Genomic DNA, 24684 nt, shown 5'->3' with positions numbered 1-24684 from the left:
TACTTATTGTTTTAGGAGGTGTGTGTGTGTAAGTGTGTGTGTGTGTGTGTGTGCGCGCCTGTATAAATACTACTTTGTTTCTCAGTGGAGGTCTAGCTCTAATTAAGAAGCCATACATCAGTATGGGGAGAGGGCCATCTTGTCCAGGCTGCACCAACGATAAGCACATAAACACAGTGTTTCCTGTCACACTGAAATACTGCAACATTTACCGCTCCACCAGCCCCAAGATACGACAAGGTGTGTGCGTGGCTGCCTGTGTGTGTCACTTGATACTAGCCCTCCATAAATAATGGCACTTTGTTGTTTGTGTATTTTTTTTAACACTTTGCCCGTTACAGAGAGTACTACATTTTTTTTAGATCTGTATGTCTTGTCCTCCTTAATCAACTCCTCTCGACCGCTACAGGACAGGACTCCTGCTAAAACCCTGCAGTATATCTCTGAAATATCACTAGCCCGAAAAAGATTTTAGTGTGTGTGAGCCAGCTTGAAAGAAGGCGGAAAGATACAGAGAAAGTTTGTGTATGTGTTCAAGGTAGTGTGTGAAGGCAGGAGAAGAGGCTCAGCTGGCTGTATGTCAGTAGATGAAATAGTGCACTCTGGATGTGAAGTGGCTGAAAGGTAACTGATGAAATGATAACATCATATTTAGAATTATTCTTTTTTTTTTTTTCTTCAAATTTTTACTTCATGTTCATTGTTTATATAGAAAACAAGCCAACTTTTCTTTTCAGACAGGCCATTCTTGATAAATAATGCTCTGCTGGTTTGTTTTTTCATATGCAATTAACTAATCAGTCTTGACTGTTCAGAGCTGTTGTCAAGGAGAACACTTCAACACGCTTTTTCATTTCTCGGGCTACTGCTGCTCCAGCAGAAGACGGGAAGCAGGGAGTCATAGCAAGTCCTTTGTGCCAGTTGAGATGGGTCAGAAGATTAGCTTTTTATATTTAACTACTGCCCCAAAGTTACTTCCAAACACAGTTTGTGTTTTTTATTTGCTGTCTGTTGGTCGACATTCTTGAATATACATTTGACACAGTGAGCAGAAGGAAGGTAGAAGACAAATTTGTAGAAGATGTGATGAAGCTTAAAACAAATGAACTGGCATTGAAGAGGAGCAGTCAGGGAGGAAATTACCTTATTAGGCACTAAAATAAAACAGATGCACATGTCCTGTCAGGCTTTTACAATTGAGCGCCACATTAATGTTCCTGCAGTTCCCTCCTTCCTTTTATCTGAAAGCTGTGTGTAGCGATGCAGCAGTCCCTCAGATGTGAAACTCGGCTTAACAGTTTGAATCAATTAATTGGTACGCCTCTAATGAAAAAGAGGAAACAACTTCTCATCAGCTTCTCTCTGATTGACATGGGAGAGAGCAGGAAGGATGGGGAGTTTGGCGGTTAATCAGGTGCTCAGATGTGTAGGTTACCTGGATTTTCTCTAAGCTCCCTCCCTTACATGTGAGTGTATCTTTGACAAGTCTGTACTGGAGATCTTCAAGCTGTGATTTATGCTCAGGCTGTGTAGTGTACTGTGTGTCTGTGTTATGCACCACTCTGTTTTTCTCTCTATCTGCTCCTCTCTTAGATCGCAGAGCTCCCGGAGTCAATGAATTGTTCATCTCTGTCTTAGTCGGGCTACACACACACACACACACACACACACGCACACACACACACGCACAGAGTCTCTCCCCCTCTCGTACCCAGCCAAAGAATAAGCGAACAAATTCAGTTTGCTGAGAGGAGGTGCGGTATAATCACTTTGTGAAGAGTACACAGGCGATAATAAAGCCAGAGCAGCGGCTTGGGGCAAATGCAGTACATCATTCTCTGCTTTGGCCTGCCCGGATCGCAGATTTAATGTAGCTTTGTCTTTAGCCCTACACAGCTTACAGACACTAGCTCTTGCCTTATCTAAAAGTACAGTTGAGGAACCCCCCTTTTCCCCTGCTTTCTTTGCCGTCTCTGTGCTGTGCTTTTCTTTCTACTGGCTCTTTTACTCCCTCTTTATTTCAGCCTTCATCTATTCTTTCTTCTGTTTTTGGCCAACATGTGTTGTTGTCGTCTCATTTCCTTCAGGTACCTGTTTCAGTCTGTATGTGTTAGAGCTGCAGCAGTTTATTTTGTTGATGAAAGAAAATCATTTAGATAATCGACCAATTGTTTAAGTCATTTCTCAAGCAAAAATGTAAAACATTTGCTGGTTAATTGGCTGTTTTTTGGAGAAAAGAAACAATGTGAAGGCGTCACTTTAGTCTCTGGGAAATTGTGATGAGCACAACAATCTCACATATTAAAGACAAAACAATCGATTTAATCTTGAAAGTCTGCCGTTTATTGAGAATAAAAATAATAGTTTCTCAAGCCCTAATATGTGCTGTGTCTGTCTGTGTGTGTGGACTAAAATGTGTTCGTAGGATTCTATGTCTGAATTGTTCTTGTCTCTAGTAAGTATCTCTCCCGTCTAATCCGTCTCTGAGTTCGCCCTGTCCTCTCGTCTCACCCTGGGAGAGAGGGAATCGAGAGAGGACACGATTACTTTGGCATTAGACTTCAAAGTGTGTGCGTTTGCATGTGTGTGTGCTTGCGGGACGCAGATGTTGTCAGTTCTCCCTTTGGGTGAGACGGGTCAGTTAAAGGTGATAGCCGTGTATACGTCTGTGTGCATGTCCTTGTGTCAGACATGAGTGTGTCCAACTACGACAGGTGGTGTTTGCCTCGGGTTGAATTGAATCTTTTGGCGTCTCCTCTCCTTTCATTTCAATATATCTTTTTTATCATTACGAATTATGAGCTTCCTCTGAGCTAATGTGAAAGTGTTCTCCTCACCGTGCTTCTTCTGCTTTGCTTTTGATGAAGAAATGTTTTTTGATGAGGTGGTATTAGGTGTCTCGTTTGATGTTTGTTTCCAATATGCAAGCTGTGACTCGGAGGTTGTCATCTGCTATCCACCCACTAGACAGTGAAAGGTGCAATGTGTGATAGTAGTGTGTGAACGCGTGTGTTTTTCTCTCTTTGTGTAACAGGTGTAGTCAGGTCACTGCATTTCTCTCTTGCTGTCTCTCTCGCTCTCTCACACATGTATAGACACACGCGCTGTTATGCTTGGTTAAAAGTGTTTGAACTTTGGTCATGCTGATTAAACTTTACAGTTTGGAGAGGTCTGTCAGCTGCACTGATACAATAGGTTGAGATTGTTGAGAAGTGTGTGTTTGTATATTTGTGTGTTTGTAAGACGGAGAAACATCAGCTGTGGGAATATGTGTGCATCCGTATGCTTCTAAAAACAATATTAAGCCATTATTATTGTGAAGTGCGTGTTGACTCATACAGTATGTGTATATGTGGGTGTAATTGAGTGTGTTTCTGTGTGGATTAGATAATGAGATCTTTGCTAATGCAGAGTCCGCAGAGATACACTCAAGCACGCACCTACACTTTATCTCTCCAGGCTGCCTGTCCTGAGGGGACACCCTGTCATCTCTCACCGACAGGGGTGTGCCTCAACTGTCTCCCCTAGCGACAGTCCAGTTGCCAAGGTGATGTGGCCAGGGCGATTACCTGACGCCCACCCTCAGTGTCAGCGCAGCACAGCAACGGCGTCAGGGCTGTTGGCAACTCTTGCCATCACACACACACACGCACGCAACACACACAGATAGAAAGAGACACTCTCTCATACACGCAAATAGAGTCAGACTTCCTGTGCCTTGACAGGCTGCCAGCTCAATCCAAAATAAACTTCTTTCAAAGACAGCCAGACATCACAATAGCATAAATAGCATAAATAATTCAACAACATGAGCATGAATAACTCCCGTCTAAATGAGGATCCCTCTCCATTTCTCAACTTTCTGCAACTGACAGGATCATCCTGCATGAGTGTGCGTGTGTATGCACACGTGTGCACATTTGCATTCATGTTCTTGTATTTGCATCTGTGTCTGTGTGTGTGTTAATGTTGGAGTCAGTATAATCATATTTCTTCTGTTTTTATGTGTGAAGTTCAATAGACCTCTGTTGTCTGCAACAAAATGAAAAACAATCCTTTTGGTCTTAGACTGAAGTACGCAGTGTGAAAATTTAGGCCCCTGTGACTTTGTACGTGTGCAGAATTTATGTTGGCAAGGCCAAATTCTTGTGTGTATGTAAAGGCGTGTGGTAAAGTGCTTTTCCTTGCTGTTCAACAGTAAGTCCTCTTAACAACAACACAAGGACTGACTGATAAATTAAACACTCTTTTCTGTCTAATGGAACAAAGTGATTTTCCAAATTTCTTTTTTTTTTCATGGATTTAGTCTGAAGGACTTAGGATTTAGTTATGTGGTGCTGTTACGCCTTTTTCATGCTGATATTATTTTCTTTTTCTTGACATCAGTTCCTTCTCTTCTTCTTAAGCCTGACACTGTTATTAAAATGCTTCAGTCTCTTCGAGTACTTCAGTGGATTAAAATGCATTAACTCTGAGTTTTGTCACATCTATCCTGCCGTCACTTTACCCACTTGAAAATACAAGAATACCAAGGTGTTTGCAATGCAGTTTATGCTAAATCCCAGGTCTAATACATTTTTTTTTTTACAGTTATGTTAGCTCATAAGGAATCTATCCATTCATTATGCTGTATTGGTTCATACTGTATACTATGTGAACAGTTAAACCAAAGTGCTCAAACATAATGGGAAATTGTCCTAGAAAAACAAAACAAAAAACATCTGCTCTGTGTTTTTCAATGTGTGTGTGTCAGTGAAGGATCTTGATTGTTGTGTTTTAAGCTCCATACCCAGATCTCCTGAAGTAGAATGAACATTAGAGTGACTGTTTTCGAATATGTGTCTTCATGAAAAAAAGAAGCATGAGAAAATCAAATCAAGGACTGAAACAGATTTCATCACTTTCTGTTTTTTTAGATCGTAGCTAAGATACTGTAGATGAGTTACGCATGTCTAATTCTAAGAGGTTGTTTTTAAGATTGCTGTTTCATAATTGCCAAAGAAAAGCTCCCCCTTTATCTCTCTCTCTCTTTGTTTAGGCATTCTGGATGGAAGTCTGGACAATGTGATGCTTTAATCAGTAATGCTCTAACAAACAGCAAGAAGAACAAGGAGATCATGCTCCAAAAGGTACCAAATGCATTAATCTGTATGTGTGTATCATTTGGTAATTTCTGTTTCCATGCACTATGTAGATGTCGATGTGCCTGCATCCGTCAAAAAAGTCCACGGCCTTTTGTACATGTGCACTTCCCACCCTGCCCCTTGATTTGAGAAGTTTGTGCCCTGGATCTTAGGGGAGGCACGCTAATGTCTTTGAGTTTGCACTAGGAAGAAGTAACTCCTTTTCGAAAGGTTACGACTGCCTGAGAGCAAAAAGAACAAGAATGATTGAATTCTCAGTATTTCAATTTCAGCAGAGGACAGACCCTGCTGTTAAATGCTCTTTGTAAAAGGTGGTGGTAGTATTGTTGTCAAAAAAATTAAGTCATTTTATGAGAGACTGAAAATATATTGAAGTACACAATGTGTAGAAAGTTTTTGTTTATTTATTAAACGGTTTGCAGATTAAAACATGCATGTAAAAGTGCAAACAAGAATATGATCACAGAGTATTTCATACATACAAATGTGCCTACAGTATGTATACACGCATAAACAAAAAGGAGTGTTAGGAAGCTGAGAGCTTACACAAACTGTCGCCACTGATTTGTCGCTCTCTGTCTCCTCCACAGCTGTCAGCAGGCAAGGTGAAGCTCCGAGTGCTGAAGGATGAACCGCTGACAGGTGAGTAGTTTACAGATCCAGCCTGAGCTTCAGCTGTGGGTTGCTTCACCAGGTAGACTCGACACCTTTGATACACTGACCTGTAGTGAAATCCTTTCTACCCACCACATAGAAGTTAGCATTCAAGAGCAGCTACAGTCCAGAGCAATGCCCTGGGAACCGGTAAAGGTTCAGTGTCTTGCTCACGGTTACTTCTGTGATGTGGATGCTTGCCATCACAGGCGCTGGACTGTGGAGTTCGCTTGTTAAAGATCGATCTCTGTAACCAGTAGCCAACCTTGGCGGATTTATTAATGTTTTGAAAATGCCTGAGGCACAAAATCCCACCCTGACCTCTGACTGTTTCAAAACATTACACATGCGTGTGTTGAATGTATACAGCAGCAGTTAATGCAACTTCATTTGGTTAATCTTTAGTGTGTACAATTATTGTAATGAGTTATATCCTTTGTTTTGTGCTGTTATTTACTGCATGATACATTTCACACATAAGTATATTAACTTTCCTTATGATTTTTTGTGTATATAATTTACTGTATGTTTGACACGCTGTTGGACTAGACAGGGAGTCATTTAAACGTCAAACATCCCCTTGCCAAGTGTTAACAATACTACCCTTCCTTGTTCAGCCCCACCTCAGCCTCCACCTCCACCCACTAACGCTGGTCTTCGGGCGACAAGAAAAAATAGGCTGAGAGGAAGATACTGTGGACAGTGTGAAGTCAAGACTGCTGGACTGGTATGTGTGCACACACAAACAGACATTGACATGCAAAAAAGATGGCCATAAGTGAAAGAGAAAACTGAACATTTTGTAACTAACTTTGTGTTGGGCAGATACAGAATTTCCTCTTTGGATTGAAGCTCTGTAGCTCTCAGCAAACATTCACCTGACAAAAATAAACAAACAAACAAGCACGACCCCACTAATAGTTACACACATATACAGGTAGTAAAAATAACCAGGCGTCAGATATACAGTATCTATAATAAAATATGTACACAGAAAACCATGCATACACCATTTTTCGAAATATACATACATTTATAAATGAAGAATGTGCACTGAGAATGTGCACCTCACACATACTTCAGACCAGATGGACACACAGTTTTAAAAAATCATTCCGAAGCAATAATTTAATTTTACTTAATTCATGCCGATGTGTCCCCGTTACTGATCTTCTTATTTGATCCTGAGTTCTGAAGCACTTTGTAAAGTCTGTTTCATTGTGTGCTATAAATTAATCATTGCACATCCTTCTGATGTTTGATAACGATCATCGAGATATGACGGCAAAGATGGTTTACAGGGACATGCGATGCATTAATGGTATGGCCTCTATAAATAGCCACGGCTGTGTGTAATGGTTGTAAAGACCATTTTGGTGCTGTTGGAGAACCTGTGGCGGTGGAAATGAGGCTTGGCACGTGCGCCCGGTCCCACAATGGCTCAGAGTCATAAAACAGAACCAAGCGTACGTGAGGAGTTTTATGCATCTGGCCCCAGGTGTCAAGTAACTTGATCTACACTCATAGCTCTCTCCCTCCTCCTCTCTTTTTTTATACCTGTCCATCAACCTCCATCTATCTATTCAATTGTTTCTGGTGCTGTACTGTCCCCTCTGTCTCTTTCTATGTTTCTGTTCTTTCTTTTCCTCCTGCATTGGCTATTATCTTCGTCTGCCATCCAGGTGCCTGTTATCTACCAACCTGCTTCCCTCTTACTCCTTTTATAATGCATTTCCTTTCTTTATTTCTCACTCTTCTGCACATATCCTTGTCTGTCCTCCTCCTATTCTCCATCTCTGCCTGTTTCTGTCTGTCTGTCGCGACCCCATCCATCATGTTTATCTGTCTTTTTCTCTCCTTTCCCTGCCTCTCTCTTGCTTTCTTTCTCTCTTTCTCTCTCGCTGTTCCTCTGCTGTCCTATCTGTTGGTCTATCTGTGTGTTTGTGTTTGCACTGATAACAGTTTAGCCGGATCTGTTCATCGATACTCGAGACCTCTGAGGGCACCATTGTTTATTCTTTCTCGCTCTTCATCCACTACTGCTCAGGAGGAGGGACCGCTGCCTGCAACTGTATGTGTGAACCAGAGGGAGAGAGGCAGAAATGAATGAAAAGCCCTACTGTGCGTGTGTGTATTTGTGGTGCATGTGTGTGTATAATGGACTGTGACAAACTGAGCTGAGTAACACATGCTTGATGACCAGTCGCTCGCACATCCCCGCCCTCTAGATCCTCAGCTACTCATGTGTAATTCCTATCCTTTGTCTGATGGCGAAGCCAGCCGGGTTTAGTATTGAATAACTGATGCTTCTGAAAGGGAGAACGAGAGCAATGAGGGACCGAGAGAGATTGATAGAGGGAATGAAGGAGAGGGAGGGGTCGAACTGATTGAGCTGACAGCCACCATTTTTCTGCCCCTTTTGTTGTGGAATACATTATTTTAAGTGCAGCACACACATTGCGTTAAAATGTAATGTGGTAATTTGCTTGATAGCGCATTTGATGATGATGGCGCTGAATTGTCCAATGAAGGGCCCAATGCCCCCAGTGCCCCATAGTGATGGGTGTAATGGCAGCGCTTATAGTAGTCTGGGAAAGCACATAGACTAAACACACACAGATACACACGATCCACTCACACGCGCGCACACATACACGCGCGTTTTCGATAGCCCGGGTGCCCTATAATGATGGCAATAATGGGGAGCGTTATGACTCTGTCTCTGCCATTCTGTCTGGAACTGCACTTAAGCACACAAATGCACACACACAGGCACACACGCACACACGCACACACACAATCATATAGACATCTGGGCTTGTTGTAAGCTATGACTCACACATACTGGCGCAGACTACCAAAATCACATGTGCACACACACACACACACACACACACACACACTGAGCACCTTGCCTTGTACTGTATTCCAGAGTCATCCAGGCAAGAAAGGGAGCTCATTTCCTTCTGCATAGCACAGGAGAGCGCAGTGATATGCCGCTTACAGCCTGATAGGGATGCCTAGTCTCTTGGGAGTGGCTGTAATTTCTCCTCAGGTCTGAGAAGGGAAATTAGGCTCTGCTTTAAGGGACCATTAAAGGGCAATGTCGCTGCTGTCGCGGCTTGGATGTGCACGCACACAGACGATCACATAAAAATACAAATAAAAACATTAAGTAATGATAAAGAATTTAAAGGTCGAGAAGATGAGATGAAAGAGTTAAAAGAAAGGGGACGGAATCTGCTGGTAGACATTTGGAACGTAAGACATCCGTTGATCCACAATACATTTATATTGCCTTGTTTAGCTCCATTTTCTATTAGAATAAGCAATGGGTACAGAAGTGGCAAGAAGGAATGTTCTAAGTCATTAGATCCAGAACAGTGTCACACTAAAATAGTGAAAGCCCCATTGCAGAGGAGTTGAATTCATACTATTCCCCAAGGGAGTGCACTTAACTATACTCTCTGAATTTGACATGGTATTGATGATTGATGATGAAACTGCTCGCCATAACGAAAAATATACCTGCATGTCAAACGAAGGGATCCTAACAAACGGTGGCTGTTTGTTTACAGTTTGTTGTTTAGTGAATTTTAAGAAGCCTCTGTCCTTTTCTCCCTCCCACCTTCCCTTTCACAAATCCTCCCTCTTCATTGGATTTCTCCGCTCCTCCTGTCCTCGTCCATGTGCTCCGTCCACCCGGTCTAGGCCTATCTCCCCAACCTGCTGATGCAAGGACTTTTCCCCACTAATAAGACCGGATTCTCACAGATAGATATGATAATGACCTCCCTTAAGATGCATTCACACACACATACACACACATAACACACACACACACACACACACACACACACACACACACACACACACACACACACACACACACACACACACACACACACACACACACACACACACACACTCTTAGCACATGTACACACACACTTAGCACATGTACACACAGGCTGCATGCATACACACACACTAATACACTCTCAAACACACACAGAGGCGCACACACACTTTGCAACATCCTGCCAGAGAATCTATTTCAATATTCATCTCTCCTGTCAAAGTTTGTTTGGCAAGGTTGAGGTGAGAGGAAAGGAAAAGATATCCGGCTTTAGGTTTCAATCTTGAACAAATATTACTTAAGCTTCTGCCTGTCAGTGCATTTAGGTATATGTATGTGCACATGCACATACTGCACATGCACATACAGAGCCACTCTTTTTTTTAATTTTCTGCTTCCCTAAGACACATAAGTACACAAATCATCATGTCCATCTCTATCACATATTCACACACACACACACACACACACACACACACACACTGACTTTACTGCGTGTCTCTGTATTGTAGATGTGTGCTGAATGCACAGAGGACTACTGCATTGGCTGCTTTGCCAAATTCCACCAGAAGGGGGCACTGAAGCTCCACAGGATCATCCCCATCCAGGTGAGCATGGTCCCACGTGCATCTGATCTATCTCCTCTCCTCTCTGTGCCTGCGTCTCTCTGTCTGTCTCTCTCTGTCTCTCTTTCTCTTTCACAGATACTTTCAGTAATATCTGTCCTGATCCCATTCTCCTTCAGCTCCACTCATTCTTTCTTTTCTTTACTACAGTATCAAACTCTTGTTCTTTTTTCCCCTCCCCCCCTTTGCGCCCTCACTTTTGTATGTGCACACACTCATACACACAAAATATTAACTGGAATGTATGTCTGCACTGGCTGTGTATGTGTTTGTCTTCATTTGTATTGTGCAGTTGCAGGTTTGCAGTGTCCTAGTAGTGGACAACAAAATGGATGTTCCTCATTAGCAAATGCCTTTATCACAAAAGCTCATTCTGGTCACTCATATGTACCCACTCAAATGCACACGCACACACACACACACACACACACACACACACACACACACGCAAACTAAAACATTATCACACTCACATTGAGGGCAGGCCTCGGGCAGCAGTCAACCCAAGACCAGCAACTGCAGTCAAAGATGGAACAGAGAGACAAGACAGCAGGTCAACTGCATTGAGTTTAATTAAAGGGAAACTCCACCAATTTTACAAATAAAAAAGTGTGTTTACAGGTCTCGGGGACTACTACAGAATATGTGAAAAAAGTAGTATAAAGCCTTTTGTGGCTTCAGAGGAAGCTGCATGTCCTCTGATAAATTGCCACCAGTGTTGTCACTCAGCGGCTAAGTTGCATTGTGGGTAATGTAGGTGCCAGGTGTTGAAAAGCAGTCCACTGGTCTAGCATTGCACTCCTGTAACACTGTTGGACTCATGATGGACGTTTTAAAAACAAATGATCAAAACTGATATAGCAGAACAAGAGATACCACATTTTTTTCTAAGTTCCACACATATTCTCCCTACATTATCCAAAATGCAACTTACCACTGTGTGACATCACTGGGGGCAATTTATCAGATTACATCTAGCTTTCTCTGGAGCCACAAAGGGCTTTGCATTTTTCACATATGGAGTAGTACTTCTGAAAAACCTGTAAACACACTTTAACGTATAAAACTGAGTTACCCTTTGAGCCAACACACTTGTGTGTAAATAGAAGCAGGCAGTTTGTTCATCTGTTTGAATTAGATGTTAGTATGGTGTTTGACCTTTTTGGGACTATATATTGTTACTTGATTTTACTATGCAAAGATATTACGATAATTAATGTATAATTTTTGTGTGTATTACATTCGAAGACATGTCTGACAATTCTGATTAGTCTGCAGATACAAATCTATGTATGTAGACACGTATACATGAACACACACAGATATGTATACCTAAAATGGACACTGCACCAAGAGTAAAGTACAGGGCAGCTGTAACCACCTGTGCAAAGTACACTCACATGCACGCACGCACACACACACAAATCAAATCAAATCAAATTTTATTTGTATAGCCCAAATTCACAAATCACAGTTTGCCTCAGAGGGCTTTACAATCTGTACAGAGACGACACCCTCTGTCCTTCGACCCTCGATTCGAGTGAGGAAAAACTTGCCCCAAAAAAAAAAAAAAAAGCCCTTTTAACAGGGGAAAAAAAATGCGGAAGAAACCTCAGGGAGAGCCACAGAGGAGGGATCCCTCTCCCAGGACGGACAGACGTGCAATAGATGTCGCATGTACAGAGCAGATCAACGAGATCACAATGTATTCAATTATAAGCGATGGTTGACAGGAGTGAAAGTACACAAAGATGTATTACAGCAATAATGATGAAATGCACATGGAAATGTGATTACTAGTGATAACAGTAGTAGTGATCAATGGCAAGGATGGTATGTAGCAATGCAGTACGATAATAGTAGTGGAACGTATGTAACAGAGATGTGACTAATATTAGCGACAGTAGTGGTGGGTGTCAGGCAGGGTCATGGCAGTAGGTGCATCCACGATCAGGCAGGGCCATAGCAGTAGGCGCATCCACGATCAGGCAGGGCCATAGCAGTGGGCGCATCCACGATCAGGCAGGGCCATAGCAGTGGGCGCATCCACGATCAGGCAGGGCCATAGCAGTGGGCGCATCCATGATCCACGACCCGGGCGCGGCCAGGATCCAAGGGAGCCTGTAGGACTAGAAAGCACAAGGACTCCGGGGAAGAAGTAAGTCAGTGACATGCAGAGATGGGGCATGTATACAGGCATAATGTATACAGATGGAGAGGAGAGGAGAGGGGACGAGAGAGAAGCTCAGTGTGTCATTGTCCCCCGGACTAGGCCTATAGCAGCATAACTAAGAGCTGGTCCAGGACAGGCCTGGGCCTGTCCTGGACCAGCCCTAACTATAAGCTCTATCGAAGAGGAAGGTCTTAAGTCTACTCTTAAAGGTAGAGAGGGTGTCCGCCTCCCGGACCAAAACAGGAAGATGGTTCCACAGAAGAGGAGCTTGATAACTGAAGGCTCTGGCTCCCATTCTACTTTTGGAGACTTTAGGAACTACAAGTAATCCTGCGTTCTGGGAGCGTAATGCTCTAGTTGGGTGATAGGGTAATATGAGCTCCTGGAGATATGATGGTGCCTGACCATTGACAGCTTTGTAAGTGAGGAGAAGGATTTTAAACTCTATTCTTGATTTTACAGGGAGCCAGTGCAGAGAGGCCAGTACAGGAGTAATATGATCTCTTTTCTTAGTTCCTGTCAGTACACGTGCTGCAGCATTCTGGACCAGCTGGAGACTCTTTAGAGACTTGTGGGGGCAGCCTGATAATAGAGAATTACAATAGTCCAGTCTGGAAGTGACAAATGCATGGACTAGCTTTTCTGCGTCTTTTTGAGACAGGATGGGCCTGATTTTTGCAATGTTACGTAGATGAAAAAATGCAGACCTTGAAATTTGTTTTATGTGGGAGTTGAAGGACATATCTTGATCAAAGATAACTCCCAGATTCCTGACGGTGGTGCTGGAGGCCAAGTTAATGCCATCCAAACTCGCTATATCATTAGATAATGCATCTCTAAGGTGTTTAGGACCAAGTACTATAACTTCGGTTTTATCTGAGTTTAACAGCAGAAAATTGCAGGTCATCCAGGTCTTAATGTCCTTGAGACATGCATGGAGTTTAGTAAGCTGATTAGTTTCATTTGGCTTTATTGATAGGTATAACTGTGTATCATCTGCATAACAATGAAAGTTTATGGAGTGTTTCCGAATTATATTTCCTAGAGGGAGCATATATAAGGTGAATAGTATGGGTCCAAGCACGGAGCCTTGAGGAACACCATGACTAACCTTGGTATACAGGGATGACTCATCATTAACATGTACAAACTGAAATCGATCCGATAAATAGGACTTAAACCAGTTTAATGCGGGTCCTTTAATGCCAATTAAGTGTTCCAGTCTCTGTAGTAGAATGTGATGATCAATGGTATCAAATGCAGCACTAAGATCTAGTAAGACCAGGACAGAGACAAGTCCTTTGTCAGAAGCGATTAGGAGGTCATTTGTAACTTTCACCAGTGCCGTCTCTGTGCTATGATGTGCTCTAAAACCTGATTGAAAATCCTCATATAAACTATTTTTATGAAGAAAGTCACATAGCTGGTTGGCGACTGCTTTCTCAAGGATCTTGGAGAGGAAAGGGAGGTTGGATATAGGTCTATAGTTGGCTAAAGCTTCTGGATCAAGATTAGGCTTTTTAAGGAGCGGTCTAATTACAGCTAGTTTAAAGGATTGTGGTACGTATCCTGTTAATAGAGACAGGTTGATCATTTCTAGTAAAGATGTGCTAATTAAAGGTAAAGTTTCTTTCAGCAACCTAGTTGGGATGGGGTCTAGGAGACAAGTTGTTGGTCTAGATGAAGAAACCATCGAAGTTAGTTGGTGGAGGTCAATGGGAGAGAAGCAGTCTAAATATAAGTCAGAATTTACAACTGTTTCTGAGGTTCCTGTGTTTACACACACACACACACACACACGCACACGCGCGCGCACACACACACACACACACACACACACACACACACACACGCACACTCAAACAATGGGTTGTATTTATCAAGCAATGGCCCATTAAACCAAATCTGTGTGGAAAGCATTTTTATTAGGGGCACCTCATTATTCCAAAGCTAGAACAAATAGCCATTATAAGAGTATGCTATATTGTGCAAAAACCCTTTATCTATATGGATTTTTAAATAATTACCTTTGATGTTTTAAATCATGTCATATTTAAACTGCTCAATATCGGATCTTAAGCAGATATCTTTTTCTTTGTGTTTGTCACTAGATATAGATATGTTTAACCCACTAGTAAACATCCTGGTGCATTGTTGATATCAAAATGCACTAATTTGCTGCCTTAAATAGGCTTTGCTTGAATCAGCTGCTTCTCAGATGAACTCTCTCTTCAAATTATCAATGATTTGGGGTAGGACAAGTGAGTCACTAACCTTTATTTTTGCTTTTAAGTGCTTAAGAAGCACTGTGACTGTTATCAGGTCTGATGCTGCATATTACTGCAGCCACTCATAATGTTACGGCCCTACTTGGTATCAAGTCGAAGGCGGGTTTTCATTATTAACCAAGCTAAATTTATGGGTTGTGGTCATCAAGGTGATGAAAGAAAAAGCACCCTTTCTTTCCATTTTCAGCCAGGGAACTTCAGTAGCTCATTACTTGTTCTTACTCTGCTCTTATTTTGTTCTGAAGGGATGTTTTTGTTTTCTTTAACAGTGTTCCTTCATGGCCACTGACCTGTCTTTGTGTGTGCATGTGCTGGTATCCAGTTTTATCTAGTTACTCCAGGTTCGGTTGGTTTATGTGCATCTTCAGTTTTCTGCTAGCTGTACTGTTTTTTGCTCCCAGGATGTGTGAGATTTCAGCAGCTTCTTTTCATGAGATGGTTTTCTTGGGTGCTATTATTTTCATCTAGAAATACTCACAAGGAGATTTACTGCGCTATGATGTGTGCTTTGTGAGTGTGCATGGATATTGCTGTGTACAGTTCCTGTACATCCTGTGATTTGTCTGTCTGTCTGGTGTTTCTATACGTGTATATGACTTTATATATGCCTGTGTGTTGGTTTGTGTTTATGTATAAAACAGCACACTATTAACCAGCCCTTATGCAGTGTAGCTCAGCTTATGTAGCCATCTCTTTATTCAGTGCTCATGTGCTACCTGAGTGCTGGTTGGGTCAACACACTCATATATTACTGGGTAGCCTCCATGGTGGAACAAAGCCATACTCACTGACAGAGACAAAAAGTACACATATAGAAACAGCTCTGTGAAACCACACAGGACAACTCTACCTCTCTCTATATCTCTTCATCTCCGTTTCTCTCCTCACTTCAGTCAGTTTCAAACACATACAGTACACATGCATAGCCTTATACAATCACACATGGAAAACTGTGTATTTTGGCAGGACATAAAGACTGTGGATTATACACATGCAGCTGACGCAGGCATCTCTTTCTCTCCTCTGTTAATCCTGTTCCATTTGCCATGGAAAAAATGAGGGAGGGAGAGAGAATGAGAGTTAGAGTCAGAGAAATAATATTAATTTCATCAGAACACCGTGTTTGTGCTTTTTGTCAGTGCCTCATTAGCTCCCGTTTCCAGCCTCACACACACATACCTGGTTCAATTAATGTTTAGAGAGCAGTTTTGGTATTTTATTTAGCCTCACCTCTGTGTAGTATCAGATAGGTGTGGTGTGCTGCATCATAACAATTCTGATGTCAGGTAATTCTTAGTTATACAGCAGTAGATGAGCAGACTTAATTGAGCTAATTGCCTTGTTGCTAACCGCCTGCCCATCTCTCTCTCACTTTCACTTGCATGCTGTGGAAATGCAAAGGGTAAATCTATTTTCCCCTTAGTCCTAAGAAAGGCAAGTCATAGCTACTGGTTCGTAACCTGACGCGCTTTTAGTTTGTTACCCACAACCATTTGGGAAGTCGTCCACAGAAACTGTTCCGGAAAGGGCAGGCACTTTAAAAAAAAAAAAGAAAATACTTGGCAGGTGATTGGACGACCCAATTGATCAGCCAATCAGAGCAATGAACCATGAGCCAGCTGGTAAATCAATCTCTTGCTGAAGCCAGTCGGAAGAGAGCGAAATCATCTTTTCCGTTGAGAAAAGCCTTCCCTGCTTTCAATGAAATACACTCTCCAGTTCTGAAATAACTGATGCTATACAGCATCAATGCTAACCCCTTTAGCAACAGCTATCATTGTATTCAAAATCATCAGTCGCTTCTCTCGCTGGCCGTCACACCTAAACCATGCCCACAGCTAGATGATGTGATCTTGTGTTCAAGCCACCATATTGCCAAACATGAGTATCAGACGAATTAGGGGTTGGCCCATATAGATGTGGTTGATACTTCTTTCGTTTGATACTCATGTGTGGCAGAATGGTGGCTTGAACCCTACAGTAGGTTGCCCTGACTGAAAGACAATCATTTTGTGCAAAAATACCTGCGAAAGACCCAAAGTACTGTTTTAACACAGTCTGAACATGGTGGTGATACTGGCATGTGTTTCTTTGTAGGCATTCATTGTGTTGCAATTGGTTGTACACACAAAAAGTGACAGGAGTTGTCTGAAGAATAAAAAAAGGGAGCTTGAGAGAAAAGTCCAAAGCAGTGCCTACTCTTACATCTCCACACACCAGGCCATTGTGTGAAGTTGATGCGATTCTTGGGTTGAATGTTTGGGAAAGTTACAGATTGGACTGAGCCCCTTTCGTTTATGCCGTCAGAGAGTGGGTTTCAGATGCTTTGTGATGATCTGAGAAGCTCTTAATTTGAAGCATACCAAGGCCTCAAGTGTCCATTGATGTGCACCTGTAAGCACAGTTGGCTGGTGAGTATAAAGAGAAAGGAAAACAGCTAGAAGGGTATCGCACGGTTTGAAACGTCTTGCAATGCAAAGATTTTCTTTCAGAGAGAGTTAAGATGAGGAAAGTAGTGTCCCCAGGCTTGTTGGATTGTTTGCAGACAAAGATTTGATTCTTAAAGATTTCATGGCCATGAGCAAGTTCCCTCCCACGAGATGCTGAGTGAACTAATTCAACACATGGATAGAGTGTCACAGAATGAGCTGCACTCTGCTTTCATCACTGATGAGACCAGAGATATTTCAGACCAAGAACAAATGTCTGTCTTTGCCAGATTGGGCGTGTACAGATTCATCCACCCATAATGACTTTATTACCGCGTGCAACTGTTCAGGACCAGATGCAGGATCTATCAAAGGCGTAAACAAAGAGCTTCTGACCAGGAGACTTCAAACATATGATTGTGCTTCTGGCCTAGAGTGGAAACTGTCTAGTGTTGCCAAAAGAAGGGATCTGAAAGTTTCATGAGTGAAACTGCCAAAGTCACCACAAAGGTCCCTGGGCTGAAGTGGCTCATAAGAGTAATTTTGTGAGGATTAAAGTGATCCTATAACTTTCCTCAGTACTCAATAGATTACTTATGTCCTGCAGAACCTGGCTAAGTCTTGTCACACAACGTCAATCTCCGTGAAGGTGCTATAGTCCCAATGTCAAGGTGTCAGAACTGAAAACCAGCAATAAAATGTATCATAAAGTTACAGAACTTTTATTGTAGCTTATTTGCCTGAATTCTGCATCTGTCTTTCTCAAGTGTCTCAGTTCTTCCACATTTTCCCAACTCCACGTTTGTTTGTGTGTTTCTGGCTGACACCTTCAAGGACAGGATAACAGTGTGAGGACGGGTTAACCTCAGCAGCCCTACTGGTCTGTGGTGATTAATGGAATAGAGTAATGAGTTCAGCCTGTGGTATAGAGGAAAGCAAAAAGCTCTAATGGATTGTGCTTCCCATTTTTCTCTTGTCTATAACTGTGGAGATATCTGATCACACTCTTTGTTAATGAATTTTTTCTAGGTAAGAGGAGAATTGACATATGCGTGATGTGTAATTGGGTGGAGTTTGTCAATAGATCCATATTGCTTTGTGGTTTAAATTGGATGTAATGTATAGCCAATATACAAAACCTGTCACCAGATTGGTCATGTGATGTGCATTACCCGTGTCATCCTGCACGGACTCTTTGTGGTTTCATTTACATAAAATAAAGGTGCATAAGCTAACTCTATTAAGTGGAGTTCATCATGACTTTCAAGGTTATGGTAGTGATGTAGATAGGAGCACTTAAAATGATTAGGTTGTACCCTCTAAATGGGGCTCATGGCAGCTGTCTCTAGTGGCCTCATCTCATTGCCCTCATGTCGTTAGAGCACCTGAAGTAGAACTTCCTTGGTAATGTACTTAATTATATGAAAATCTGTGGAAAAGTTGTAATCGATTCATCTCTTGTCTGCAGTTCGACAGTTCTGATGCGCTGTTGTTGTTGTTGTTGATCACAAGTTGTAGACAGTGGGGACAACAACAGTAATGCTGATGAAAAGTGTACTTTTTCAGTCTTGGGGCTATATTTTTCTCAGAAAGCAAAACATTGCCTCTCCGAAACGATTTTTCCGAGACTATTTTTACTGATAGACGGATAGAACAGGTTCTTCTTCTAGTAAACATTCAACAGGGGGTTGAGCAATCCTATAAGGGCCTGATGTATGTGATGAAACATTTCAGAGGAATAAGCTTAATAATTTCAACCTCTTAAACTTAAAACACAAACGTATACAAATATTTTCTCATTTGATTCTGATTCAGGTAATTTCCCTGCTTTATTATTTAGTTTTTTATATAAAATGTGTGATATCTCTCTCAGGTGCCAGCTGCCACCATTTTGTTCAGTAACAATAATGTTGACGATGCAACATAATAAAATGTATATCTCATACACTATGGCCTCCTTTTACAGACAGACCTACAGACCCATGTGAGCACTCGAGATGTTGTCAACTGCTTTCAGAAACAGATTGATCCTAGCCCTGATCCCGGTACCTTTACAAGCCTTAATCCCAGTTCCAGTTCCAGTTCCAAACCCAGTCCGAGTCCCAGTCACACCATCAAGTCCAATGCAACTACCGGACAAGGAGATGGGAGGCCAGAAGAAGGAACAGAGGCTGTGGCAAAACCTATGCAGTTGCATTCTTATCCCAGCCAGGTAGGTGGTAATTTTGTTACTGTTACTTATTTAGTCGCACACACGCACACACACGCACACATGCATGCACGCACACACAATGTTACAGAAATACACGTATACTGTATACTGTATGTGATCAAGGGCTGAGTTGAGGATAAAAAATACAATTGCAAGGAGATACATTTACATACATTTAGTATTGTACTGTATTTATACACACAGTTCATCAACTTACAAGCAACATACATACAAAAATATACAGGCACATCCATACACCTACCATCACTTAATACATGACACAACATTGTAGGAACCAGCACGACGAGCCCTTCACTGATTTTGCTCCTGTGTAACAGTTAAGTTTTTGTTTTTTTCAAAACTTTTAGGAGATTCCATAAAAATATGTGCTTTACTTTTACCGGCAATTGCTTTGTAAAAATAGGTGTCATTTTTCCCAAATGGTTATCGACCCATGAGTGAAATTTCTCTCCATATGTAGTTCCCTTGCTGCGACAAAACAGCAGAAACATGTCAAACAAGCCTGTGCACTGTGTGTGCTTTACCTCTGCACCCTGTGAGTCAATTGAAAAGACTTCAAACAAAAACCTAATTGACGCCATATCCACAGGCTGTATCTACAGGCAGGCTTTTGAACTGCTTGTACCTTTCGACTAAAAAATACCCCCCAACAGTCTAAGTCTGGCAAAAACAGTTAGATTGACATTTCAGACTCTTTACACCACAGAGCTCAGTTGACCTTATTCACACAGCAGTCATTTCAAACAGCTGGGGTCAGAAGGTACTGAGAAGATCGGTATACTGTATATATCAATCTAGTGTTTACCTTATATGTCCAGTCCTCAGTTAGAGCGAAGACCTATCAAAATGCCACCAACCTGAAAAGCAACAACTACAACTGCCTGACTTAACAGGAAAAATGAATACGTTTTAAATCCTGATCATTAGCGTTAACAGGCTGAGTATGTAGAAATATGAACTCACTGTACAGTTTACCGCTCAAGATTCTTTAGATTTTTTTTTTCAAATATATTAATGGGTCTACATTGCACACAATTTCCCATTTAACATTTGAAAGTTTAAAGAAAACTTCTCATATATTATAAAGGAGGGCCCAGGAGGAGAAACTGTCCACCTGTCTCATCACTGTGGATCTAAGGTTTAAAAGTTATGCTGTATAGTCGTGTTTTGAGCAGACTGTGTTAATTTTTTCACCGTGATTTCCTGAAGCTTGACATGAGAAAATTCAACTGCTGCCAAATGCCAACTGATGTTTTATTTGTTCAGCATGAAACTTATGGATTTAATGTATTAAACTATTCTGAAAAATAGACCCCCATTCTTAAGAATTACAAAGCATTGAGCACCTTCACCTCATTTGATATGATTTCTTCACAATGTGAATACAACTTGCATGTGGGCAAACTTTAGGGACATGTTTGTCCTTGTCTTTGTCTGCAGAATCAAGAGACTATAGTGTGCCAGCAGCGTTGAAAATCTCCTTATTTGCCCTTTACGTTATTTTGCACTCATCAACCAATACATATTCAGTAATGCACACAGGAATACAAATTAGATGTTTCTCTGTTTGCAGAAAACACAATTTTTCTGGCCAGCATTTGATTCATGGTATCGCTTACCTTTAGTAATGATGTAGATATACAGCAGGGAAGCTTCTTCGCCTTACAGTGAATCTTGGCCATCCATTACTTTAACTTAAAATCAGGAGATATTTGTTTTGTTGCAGGTGTTGGCTGTGAATCAAGGAAAGGAAAAAAAGGTGGAAATGACTGAAGAGGGGCTGAACAGGGACGATGAAAGGGGAGTTCCCACTGATCTTCTCAGAGGAGAGTACAATGAGGAAGAGTCTGCGAGATCTTTCCAGGAGGCTCTCAGACAGTGGAGAGGAGAGAAGAGTGATGGAGCAGGGGAACCCATGAGTGGGGAGGCAATGTGGATACCTGTCCTACCAGGTGAACTACATAGACATGGTTGCAGGCACACAGACATATACACACACAAATAGCAGGATGACCTAATGGGTAGAAAGACCATCCATCAGTTGGAGGAACCAGGTTTAATCCTTTCTTCTACAAACATCCACAGTGCCACTTCATATAAATTTAACCAGTATTTTGGATGAGAATGATGAGGTTATGAGCCCTGTCTTTTATATTCATATTACTTTTTCTCATTGACATCTCTTTTCATCCTCTTTGTCTCTCACTCCACCCTTCTCTTTCTCTTTATTAGGGGTCGACAGAATTTTCTGAGCACCTGTGCAGTCTAATCCAATGCAACACAATAATAAAAAATGAGTCAGCCCAATATTCATCTTCTACTCTTGTCAATCTCTTACCAGGCTGGAAAGCTCTGAAAAGGCAGATATGGGTGATGACTTAGTACACATAGTTGTTTAATCAAATAGTTGTATAAAATATTGATTAGTGGAACTTAGGGATGCAACAATACCAAAAACTCTCGGTGCGATATCATCACAATAAATAGTCCACGATACAATATTTATCACAATATAAAAAAAAAACAAAGAAAAAGCTCCACCCAATGAGCCTAGAGACAGTCTTGCAGCGAAGAGCTGCTCTGGAGAATGAGTGACCCTGACAGTAGCATATCGTTACATCCTAGGTGGAACTTTAAGTGGGAAAAAAAAAAGAAGCAAAATGCAGTACTTACACTGAAGAGTGGTCCCATTAAGATGTTTTGCACACTTGATATGGTAAGTTGTAGATTGTTCAAGTGCTGCTTAACCAAATCATGTATATATAGACTTTCATATTTAGCAGCATTTCTTTTGTTTTGCATGTAAAAACTAATTCTACGAAGTACTGTAACTATGACTATCAGTTGAATATACATGAGTAGAATTTAGACAATTCCATAATCAAGTCAAGTGCAGGTACCTCAAACTTGTGTATTATATGTATTTACAGTAGTACTTCTTTCACTACATCTCTCTCACCATAGGACTTTTTCTCTCCCGTTCTCCTCCTTGCCTTTCATTTTCACCATATTCTCAGCTTCCCAGCTCCCCCTCTCTCTGTCTGTGCAATGATCTGTTAGGGCCTTATAGAAAGTGCTTACCACTGCAGTAGGAGGGTAATCCATGGCTGTTGCATATTGAGATAATGAGAAGAGTGTTTGGGGTGGCCCTACTCCACACCACAGCACTAATCGCCTCAGCTGTGTGCATGCGAATGTGTACAAGCTCCACTGCGTCAGGCAATTTTTATGCCTTTTCAAACATACTGTGTTTCTACACGTGCGCATGTGCAACAGTGTTTGTGTGTCCAGGTTGATGTGGGTGTGTGTTATTAGTGCTATCATTCCAGGTTGTGTGTGTTTGTGTCTAGGTGTTTGTGCTTTTTATTAGGCCTCCTATTTTCTCTGCTTTACTGCTTGGACAGACTCTGCTCCTCTCTCCCTTCGCTCTGCTCTGCAAATTGCTGCTAGCCCCTCCAGCCCTAATTATTTCTGTCAAGCCAATGGCACCCAGGCCCAATTTAAAGCCACCACTGTGGACTGCCAAAGTGTCTGGAGTACAATCATAACATTTCTCTTTCTTACAGCCATCGTTCCCTTTCTATAATGCACTTACTATGTATCTCTTGTACTGTGTACATCTTTTTCTTATTCCCAGGGGGCTCTCTCCTGTCTGTTTGTGTTTTGGCACTGTTGGTGTGGTGACAAGGTGTTTTCTCACTTCTTGAGGTAGGTGTTTTGAGGAAGGTGTTGAGAAGCTGGCAATAATGTTTTCCTGCTCTTTTTCTTTTCCTTTGTCTGACTCTTTCCTTTCGGCTATGTTTTCCTCCTCCTCACTGTCTTACCTTAACTTTATTTTTGTGTGATCTCCCCTCCCCATATTTCCCCCGTATCAGTGTCAGCCATGGCGACCCAGGCTGACCTCGCTTCAGACAGAAGAGCTGAAAGACGAGGAAGAGGAGGTGGAGAAGGGAGGGTACCTGTCAGGGTGGAGTTCACAGAAAACAGCCTTACCTACTTGGACAGATTGCTTCTCAAGAAGCACCGCAGGTACACACACAGACAAACAGAAAACAGAGTGCATGCACCACACATATATTCTAAATCATGTAGTGGCAGTAGGCTCCATGAAAAGCTGTGCTTCTCCCATCTTCATTATGCCTGACCGCTAATCTTTTTTTCTCTTTCAAAATCATGCTTTATAAAACATAGCTAACTTGCATTTGCACCTTTACACTATTCCTTTAATAATGAGCAATGTACATGATGATTATCTCACTTTTTCCACTACATACAAGTAGTACTCAGTATGGAATATGCACTGACAACAGAGTATCTAAACTGGATCGATTCAGGCCGTGTCTACTCATAAACAGATAACAACATTAATTGATATTTTAGGAAAATGTCATGAACAACTCAGAATTAGAATCAGAAATACTTTACTGATCCCTGTGGGGGAAAATTATGTAACCTCTCAGTGTCTCCCTGCTCCCTTTATTACCTTGATTTCCTCCTGTTCCTCTCCTGGTGCCAGCTGATGTTTCTAAGCAGTTGCAATTGCTTCTTTACAAAATGGGATCATTTCCAAGTCTTCTAGTATGGACTTGTTTTTCTTTGAGGGCTTAGAGGTAATGGACTTACTGTATTCATGCATTAGTCGGACTGAAGTTGAGTGAGTTCTATAGAGAATGGCAAGTTCTGACTGTGATGTATTGTTGAGGAGTGCAGTGGATATTACACATGAAGTCTTTCCATTTGACTCAATATGACAAATGAGCCAGGAGCTAGAGGTGTGGTTAATTAAGTGTAATTGTTAGCATGTTGTGGGTCATAGCAGCAGACACATTTTCCCTAAACATATTGGGAATTTTAGGTTGGTCCTTTTTTATTTCTTATTTTGTTTCTTTTTTTTCCCCCTCACTTTTTTGTCTCCAAGTGTCCATGGACATCAGATAATTACAGTATACATGCGAACCCTTTAACAAACAAGTGTCACATAGTGATTGGTTGAGGTCTCAAACTGGTCAACTGGGAACACATCTTTTTTGCCACTTCCATTACAAGGACACAAATACACCCATGTGTGCAAACACAATTTTCCCATCACACACACCTTATCTCGCATGCCTCTCCTGACTCTCTCTAGTCAACCTACATAAGCCACCAGTGTACAAAGCAGTTTCTCAGCACTTATTGTGCAGTAGACTGCCTGAGGGCCGGGCTTCAGCAGGTCCCATTATTATAGCCCTTTATTTAAGCGGCTCCTTTTGGGCTGAGTAGCCCACTGGAGAGCAGG

The 24684-nt window shown here is 41.7% G+C and overlaps 1 protein-coding gene across 1 annotated transcript in view; it reads left to right on the top strand.

Moving 5' to 3' along the window:
- zbbx (zinc finger, B-box domain containing) overlaps window positions 1–24684 on the top strand; it is a 57736-nt gene that overhangs the window by 6662 nt on the left and 26390 nt on the right. The window contains exons 4-10 of the mRNA XM_084350112.1: window positions 5039–5129; window positions 5735–5786; window positions 6416–6525; window positions 10170–10265; window positions 19140–19385; window positions 21133–21358; window positions 23282–23435. Of these exons, the coding sequence (XP_084206238.1) occupies window positions 5039–5129; window positions 5735–5786; window positions 6416–6525; window positions 10170–10265; window positions 19140–19385; window positions 21133–21358; window positions 23282–23435 (975 nt within the window). The remainder of the gene's footprint in view (window positions 1–5038; window positions 5130–5734; window positions 5787–6415; window positions 6526–10169; window positions 10266–19139; window positions 19386–21132; window positions 21359–23281; window positions 23436–24684) is intronic.

This window comes from Pagrus pagrus (assembly GCF_965226575.1).
Source record: "Pagrus pagrus genome assembly, chromosome: 4".
NCBI classification, from domain to species: domain Eukaryota; kingdom Metazoa; phylum Chordata; class Actinopteri; order Spariformes; family Sparidae; genus Pagrus; species Pagrus pagrus.
This window is presented reverse-complemented; position numbering and strand designations above follow the sequence as displayed.